Consider the following 9,217-nt stretch of genomic DNA (forward strand, 5'->3'; position numbering starts at 1 on the left):
AGATGAAAATAGAAGGGTTGAAAGACTTACCAGAATATAGAGTTTATCCTGCTTGAATCCGAGAACAAGAAATCTGAAGAACTCTCAAAACCCTCATAGTCAACTCAAAACTTTCTCTGGCATCTCTCTGATTCCCCGTGCCCTCTGTCTAATAGTTGTGCATAGTTGATGATGAAAAATTTAAAATAAAGGAATCCCTAATCGTACCCATTACTATCATCATGACATGCCGGCAACCTTCACCCTTCGTCACCAAGAAACCACCATCAACAGATCCTCCATCACCGGCCTGTATCATGACAGCAACATTCAAGCAAAATCGAGACCATACCTTCAAAATTGAAATCAATTTGCAGGTCTACAATCTCCAAAGACAATCAATAAACTAAAATTGACTTACACGACACCGATTAGAGATTAAGTTGCAAAAGGCTAATTGGAAATTAACTTACAATTCTTGAAATCGAGCTACAGGATTTGTAGATGCGGTGAAAGGTGAGACGATGGTTACGACTCATAGGAATTAGGGTTAAAATGTTTGAATCAGAGAGAGAAGAAGGAAATGTAGGGATAGAGAGATTTAAGGAACTTGATAAAAATAGTTTAGACATTGATGACTAAAATACCCTTTTAGTCAATTAAATATTTACGATTTCATCCCATGAGTTTTAGAAGTTATATAAATGGCACATTGATATTAGCTTTAGATCTTAATTAATGAAAGGTCTAGATCTGTTCTCGCATTCTCAACCTTTTAGGTGTTCTCATTTGATCCTACTCATATATATATATATATATATATATATATATATATATATATATATATATATATATATATATATATATATATATATATATATATATATATATATATATATATGGGTTAGGTTATTTTGTTTTCACTATCTATTGTGTGCATGTATGATTGATTCTGGACGAATCATTTTGGTTATTTTAAGAAAGTAATTCATGCATATTAGATGTTGAAGATATAATTAATATTAATTACATCTTGAACATTTAATATGCATTAATTACTTTATTAAAATAACTAAAATGATTGGTCCAGAATCAATTATACATGCACACAATAGATAGTGAAAACATTTGAACCTAACTCATATATATATATATATATATATATATATATATATATATATATATATATATATATATATATATATATATATATATATATATATATATATATATATATATATATATACTTGCCATATAAAAAGAATCGTTATGTTTGTTTTTATTTAGTGAAATTAAATTTTGTGGGATTGTTATTTTAGTTCTTTAATTAGGACTATATAGATATTTTTCACATACAATTTATTGTAGAAAAATAAAATATCTTTCTGTATAGATAAATATCAAAATTAAAAAAGGAAAAAAAAAACAAAATAGGATCGATTTATCATTATCTTATATATAAGTAAAAGGATAAATTGAAAGAAAAATTTATTTAAAAATATATTTAAAATATGATAAAACGATTAATATGTTAATGTTTGTCGTTTTATGCTCATGGGATTTTAGTCTTAAGATTCTATGCAATAGTACAATTATCCTCACATATAATAATATTTTATTTTGGATTTATAATTTAATATAAAAAATTTATATGTAATAAATAAGTAGAGAAGCCCCAATCATAATAATTTAAAAATCTTCTTTTAAATCTAATGTTGGTTTTTCTCCAACAAGGTGGAGTTATATTCTTTTATGCGGATCAAGTACACCAACAACCACTATATATATATATATATATATATATATATATATATATATATATATATATATATATATATATATATATATATATATATATATATATATATGTTATAAACTTCTAATGGTCAAGCTGTGTCTTAATCGTATGAGATACCGCATCTCTGTTATGTACCTTTATTCTCTTATTTTTGAAATAAAATTTGCTGTTAATGTCATTACTTGATAATTTCATTTCCATTTTTATAGTCAACTCATATTACCTTTATAAGAAACCCTTAGATGCGCTCTCTAACAAGCACTTCACCAACCTAAAATGGAACTCCAGATCTCCTTTTCTCTCCTTTTCTTTGTTGCTTCCATATTCTTCTTATTCTTTAAATCGCATAGAAGCTCCAACTCCCTTAATACAACGACAAAGCTTCCACCGCAGCCATGGAAGCTCCCTCTAATCGGACACATGCATCATCTCACTGGCGCACTCCCACACCGAGCTTTAGCAAACTTAGCCGAAAAACTAGGACCAGTCTTTCGTCTTCAACTCGGTGAAGTCTCCGCTGTTGTAATCTCGTCATCCCATTTGGCCAAAGAAGTCATGAAAACTCATGATCTCTCTTTCGCAGACAGACCCAAACTTCTAAGTGCCGAAATCGTTGCATACAACTACAAAGATATTGCATTCGCTCCCTATGGAGAATACTGGAGGCAGATTCGGAAGATATGCACCTTGGAGCTTTTGAGTGTAAAAAAGGTCCAGTCTTTTCGATCTATTCGTGAACAAGAGTCGTGGAACCTCATTGAATCCATGGCTATGGCTATGCAGACATCAAAAATAATCAATCTTTCTGAGAAGACTTTCACGCTGTTAAATAGCATCATATATAGGGTTGCGGTTGGGAGCAGATGCAATGATCAGGAAACCCTTACAGCGTTGCTTGAAGAGGTTATAGTTTTATCCGGTGGTTTTGATGTGGCTGATGTATTTCCTTCTGTGAAAGTATTGCATGTAGTTTCCGGGGTGAGGAGCAAGTTAGTGAAGTTACACATGAAGATCGATCAGATTCTTGACAACATCGTAGCCGAGCACCAAGAACGTCGTAAAGGTGGACACATCATTGACAATGAAGATCTGGTTGATGTTCTATTGAGGCTTAAAGATGACGGGGGTCTTCAGTTTCCGTTAACTTCTGACAACGTCAAAGCTGTAATCTTGGTTAGTATTTGGTTAGTATTTTGTTACCTATATGCGAAATAATCATTTTTTTCTTAATTTTTTTTTTGGAAAAATGACTTATGAGCCCAACCAAGTTTCTAAACCGTTCAAAAAACCTCAATCATGTTTTGTCTGTTCAAATAAACCCAACGAACTTAACATTTGGTCTAAAAAAAATCTAACTAGGTTATACTTTCCTGAATGTCATATAAGAGAAACAGATGACGTAACTTATTACCGTATTAGGAAAATGACTTGTTAAATCAACGAAGTTTCCAAAACGTTGAAAAAATTTCAATCATTTTTTGACTGTTTAAAAAAATGCAATGAACTTAAACAAAACAAAATTGAGATTTTTTGAACAGTTTGGAATTTTGTTGGATTTTTTAGACAAAATGTTAAGTTCATTAAATTTTTTTGAAAAGACAAAATATGATTAAGGTTTTTTGAATTATTTGGAAACTTCATTGAGTTTTAAAATCATTTTCCCTTTTTTTTTCTTGAAGGACACTTCTTTCTTAATATAGCAAGTGTAAGTTTTAAAATTAAAATTAAATATTATTAATGCTTAGACTTTGCAAACATGATCTGTTTAATTTGTCAGGTTGAAATATTAAATGAGTCATTATTGTGTCCTATCCTGTCATATATCCAATTTGATTTCTCGCCGAGTATGGAAGATAAATGAAAAAAATGAAAAAATGAAAGTAAAGTCTTGATCCGTTTAATTTTTGTGTCAATCCATTCAATTAAACATATTGAAATCTCTTAACCAAACTCTTTTGATAATTCTAATTCATGTCTCAGTTCTGATTCAAATTATCAAATCTTGTTAGTTTCTGGCTTTTTGCCATCTTTATTGATGCTATATCATTATACATAAATGATTATATCCCATTAGTTTTTATACATGCATCAAGCTTTAGCGGTACATGAATTTTTCAACCGTTATTAAATGCGGGCCGAATCATGTATAATGAATATGGAATAAACATTTGAAGGTATTACTCGATATTTTATATACATGAAATCAAGTAGAATGTACCCAACAATAACTACTTATGTTGAATAAACTGCATGCAAAGGTAAATGCAAGCCGTATTGTGTATATGACACTTTTAAACAAATATGGTTAATTTATTCTTGTGAAGCGCGTACATTGTTTATTCTTTTAATTGGACGCCAATTTTCAAAATATAAGTTTTGGCAACTCAAAGTTTTTTTTTTAATGGCACAGGACATGTTCGCCGGAGGCACACATACTTCTGCAGTAACGATTCAATGGGCAATGTCAGAATTAATGAAAAATCCACAGGTGATGAAAAAAGTGCAAACAGAACTGAGACATGTACTCAAGGGAAAGAACAAGATTTGTGAGTCTGATATTCAAGAACTTAACTACTTAAAACTAGTAATTAAGGAAACATTAAGGTTGCACCCACCTCTTCCATTGTTACTCCCTAGAGAGTCCCGAGTAGAGTGTGAGATTGGTGGATACCACATTCCAGCCAATACGAAAGTTATGATCAATGTGTGGAAAATAGGATGTGATCCAGACTACTGGATTGATCCAAAAAGTTTCATACCTGAAAGATTTAGCGATATTCCGATCAACATGTCAGGAACAGATTTCGAGTTTCTCCCATTTGGGGCTGGAAGAAGAATGTGTCCTGGGATGAATTTGGGGTTGATCAACGTGGAGCTACCTCTTGCTATGCTACTCCACCACTTCAATTGGGAACTCCCGGATGGAACAACATCTGAAGACCTTGATATGAGTGAGACTTTTGGAGCATCTCTAAAGCGAAAACATGAGTTGCTTTTAGTTCCAAGTGTTTGTAATACAAACTAATGCATGTGTAATTCCATTTTGATTCCTTTCTCTTTATATGTTTTATAATGATGTATGTGCTTTAAACAGTATTTAATAAATTACCATTAACTTAACAAATCCTTATTTCCAACAAGCTAACAGTATCACTACAAGAAACAACAGGGATTTCCTACTAATGTTTCCGAGGAATAAGAATTCTTCGGTATCATAGAAACTTGCTTTCCTTGAAAATACCTTAGAAGTTCCTATACTTTTTCTATGAAATTTGTAAACACTTAACTTTCCTAGTTCTTCACATATATTAATACAAACAGATGGATCACCCATCATGATAAACCTATAATGTAGATTATGGTTAGATAATAATACATTTTTAGATTTAACAGCATTAGTAGATACAGGAGCAACTAAAAGTGTTATATCTTTGTTGGATTAGTGTCTAAGTCCATAACTATAATTGGTATGTACTTGACCCGACTCGGCATGGTCCATTTGGGTTGCATGGCATCGGAACATTTGGATAGACCGTTTGTGAGAAGAGGACATTTGTGACATATTAATATATTATAAGTTATAATATATTAATATGAAATCATGTTATTTAATTAGTATTGATCAAAAATTAATTTGACCTTAATTTAGTGATCAAAAGAGACTAATTAAATATATGGGGATTGATTGTGAAAATTGTCAATTCTTATATATGTGGGCTTATGATCCATGATTCCTTATGTTGGGTTTAACCCATGTGGTGACCCATGGATACTCCATGGAGGTTAAAACCCATGTAGCATAAGGAATGGGTAAAGTCATGAGGTACATGGTGTAACCCTAATAGCCACACTATATAAAGACCCCTTTAGCTCAAGAAATTGGCACTATTGATACTTATATGAGGGCTAGCCAATTTGAGCATGAAGTGTCTTCTTTTCATGGTTATTCCAAGTGTTGATGATGTTGTGTGAACCATTTGAGGTGTCACACTTGGGGCACTAGGCTCCTGAGCTTCATGAAGTTAAGCTACATCAACAAGGTATGTATTTCTATCTAGTTTATTATTCAAGTATCAAAAGATTGTATGCTGGTTAGGGTAATACCTTGGAATATTCATATTTGCATGTATAATATAGAAAACATAGATCCAAGGTATTTAGGGTTGCATGTACACTTAGGAGTATTAGAATGCTCAAAACCCAACAGTGGTATCAGAGCCATGGGTTGTTTTATGTTATATTAATGCAAATGTTTTATTTTCAAAGTTGAAAAAAAAGGAAAAAAAAAACATGACGTTTGTCAAATTTTAAGATAATTACTTGTTTTTGTGAAAAACTAATTATTTGTAAAATTTGAATCATTTGCTAGATGAGTTGAATTAGGTCAAATTTAGTAAAAGATAAAATTATATGATTATTTTATTAGTTTTAAAAGTTTGATCTAAAGAGTTTTTTGAAACCTCCATAAGTTATGGATATGAAAAGGTTTTAAAAAAAATTGATTCAAAGTTTTTTATGGAGTTACAAAACTTGGTCTTGATGTTTTAAAGAATTCCATGACTTGTTCTTAAGTTATGGAACATGAAAAGTTTCATCATAAAATAAACATTAAACTCCATAAGTTATGGAATTCAAAAGTTTTTTTTGTGTTACCTTGTTTTATAAGTTATTTTTTAGATTAATGAAAAATATGTGTTAGTAGTTTTCAATCCAAATTAATCTAAAAGTTGTTCATAAAATGTTTTTTTGTAACTTGCCCTCAGGTTATATGAAAAGTCACATTTATGAATCTTAAAAACTCATAAAAATGTCTTAGGTTACAAAAAAAAATGAAGAGTCTTTCCTTATAAATAGTTTTTAGGAAAAATGACTTAGGAGGGTAACTACCTCTTATCCGTGTTTACATATTGACAACTTCTTTTTTTTTTTTGTACATAATAAAGCAACTAACTTGTTTTAACTGTTTAAATTACACCAATATTACCGGATAATACATGTTTTAACCGGTAACACAAAGGGAAAATGACTTAGGAGGGTAACTACCTCTTATCCGTGTTCACATATTGGCAACTTCTTATTTTTTGTACATAAGAAAGCAACTAACTTGTTTTAACTGTGTAACATCCCAGAAATCATGACCAAAAATTTCGTTTTTAATTTAATACTAAGCCATAATTGTCAAACCATTAATTTAATACTCACGAATCGGGCCCCGCCTAGCATCGAGCCCCACTCGGTATACATATCTGTCTCTCTTAGGCCCCGCCTGTCTTCGGGCCCCGCCCACTAAACATATGTAATCATATAACATGCTAACACATAAAGAAACATACTCTAATGTATCCTTGTCCTAAGAAACATACTTTGCTAATAATGAGATATGGAACATCGTCCGTACTCAGCTAGTGATGAGATACAGGACCTCGCCCACACTCACCTCCCTACCGGGTACATACAAGTATCACACAGACAACAAGTATAATCTAACATGCAAACATTCCTCGGGCACCCGCCCGACATCAGACCTTGGTCTGGAATAACATATTAGCATACAGTGCCTAGGGCTAACCCCCTTGTCTTCCTACTCATAGACTACATGGACTGGCATTGTGGCCTTAGACCCATTCACACAGTGAGGAGACTCACCTTGCACTGCTAAAGCCCTGGCCGGAACTAGCTGTGTACGGATGAAGTTATGTATCTTATTATTAGCAGAGTATGTTTATTAGGACAGGGATACAGTAGAGTATGTTTCTTTATGTGTTAGCATGTTATATGATTGTATGTGTTTAGCCGGCGGGGCCCGGAGACAGGTGGGGCCTAAGAGAGATAGATATGTATACCGAGTGGGGCTCGATGCTAGGCGGGGCCTGATGTCGGGCGGGGCCCGATGCCGGAGTATTAAATTAATGGTTTGACAATTATGGTTTTAGTATTAAATTAAAAACGGAAGTTTTGGTCATGATTTTTGGGATGTTACACAGTTAAAAACAAGTTAGTTGTTTTCTTATGTACAAAAAATAAGAAGTTGCCAATATGTGAACACAGATAAGAGGTAGTTACCCTCCTAAGTCATTTTCTCTTTGAGTTACCGGGTAAAACATGTATTATCCGGTAATATTGGTGTAATTTAAACCGTTAAAACAAGTTAGTTGCTTTATTATGTACAAAAAAGAAGAAGTTGCCAATATGTGAACACGGATAAAAGGTAGTTACCCTCCTAAGTCATTTTCCCTAGTTTTTATGGCTCCATAACTTGTCCTCATGTTATGGATGTCCAAGAGTCTCTTCATTAAAAGTTTTAAATCTTTAATTAAAACTCATAAGTTATGAAAATCCAAGAGTTTTGAATAGTTTCAAAACTTGCCCTCAAATTTTGGAATTTGAAAAGTTTTCTTTTATGAATACTTTAATTCCAAGTTAAGCCCTTATAATTTTAAAGAGTTAAAATTCAACCCTTATACTTTATAATATTATAAGTTAATAATATTTATATATGTATAAGAGCAAGTCAGTCTTATACCGCTAGTAAGCCTCATTCACGAAGTCGGTCTATAAGGGGGGTATAAGGTTACTGCCTATAAAATAGCAGGTTAATGGGTGTCCACTCTCACCCACCGCTTCCTTGACCGGTGGAGGGTCGTTAGCCGAACGGGTAGGACAAGGACTATAATTCTCCCTTCATTAAAAGTAATAATGATAAATATAAAGTAACTAAATGTTTTTTATAATTCCCAATGTTAGTTACTTTAGGAAAATGTGAATAAGGTGTTAATCCATGAAATTACACTTTGCACTTTGTTTAAGTCGGTTAGTGGAGCGTGTGTGGTTAACCGGCACACTAACTTGTATTTAACAAGGTAGGCAAAGGTTAACTTAATATTTGTCATAGTATCGTTGGAGCGTGTGTGGTTAACCGGCACATCGATTGAGGGGTAAATATTAAAGGTGCCAAGTATATTTGCATGGTTATTCACACCTTGTTTTGTGATCCTCGGCATCCCAGTCACAAAACCTGAAGGGCACACTCGAGATTGAAACATGCCATTGAACAGTTCAATGAATCTAAAAAGATCTAGGAGTTTCAAATCCAATTAAAAACCTAATAATTATTTCGTTTTTCATGGTAGAATTGGTGAATCCTCATTCACCTACCTTCAAATATTTTATAGCTTGGATTACGGCGTCCCTCTTCCGAGTTATAAAATATTGTGTTGGGTCCTAGCCTTAATATTTCATATTGGGTGTTATATTAAGGAATTTAGATCAACTATCTTGAATATCTCCCAAAAGATGTCTAGTTCAGTCATCTATGATCTTCCCAAATCTCTTGGAACTTCACTTTCTCTACCTCCTCCAATTATTCTCCCTAACCCACAAGTTCAAGGTCACTCAAGCCCTATTGGCAAGGCAAGGTCTAGGTGTGAACACATCTTGGAG

The 9,217-nt window shown here is 32.6% G+C and overlaps 1 protein-coding gene across 1 annotated transcript; it reads left to right on the top strand.

Annotated features, from left to right (window-relative positions):
• Window positions 1–2,053: 2,053 nt before the first annotated feature.
• On the top strand, window positions 2,054–4,822 carry LOC111917747 (cytochrome P450 71AV8). Its single transcript, XM_023913408.3, has 2 exons — window positions 2,054–2,950; window positions 4,188–4,822. The coding sequence occupies exons 1-2, from the start codon at window positions 2,054–2,056 to the stop codon at window positions 4,800–4,802; spliced, it is 1,512 nt and encodes a 503-aa protein (XP_023769176.1). The 3' UTR covers window positions 4,803–4,822.
• Window positions 4,823–9,217: the final 4,395 nt, after the last annotated feature.

This window comes from Lactuca sativa, chromosome 1 (assembly GCF_002870075.4).
Source record: "Lactuca sativa cultivar Salinas chromosome 1, Lsat_Salinas_v11, whole genome shotgun sequence".
Taxonomy (NCBI): domain Eukaryota; kingdom Viridiplantae; phylum Streptophyta; class Magnoliopsida; order Asterales; family Asteraceae; genus Lactuca; species Lactuca sativa.

Excerpts from the sequence above, each read along its gene's own strand:
- LOC111917747 (XM_023913408.3), top strand. The coding sequence starts at position 2,054 with ATGGAACTCCAGATCTCCTTTTCTCTCCTTTTCTTTGTTGCTTCCATA. Across the intron at positions 2,951-4,187 it reads ACGTCAAAGCTGTAATCTTG|GACATGTTCGCCGGAGGCAC; the intron begins GTTAGTATTTGG and ends TTAATGGCACAG.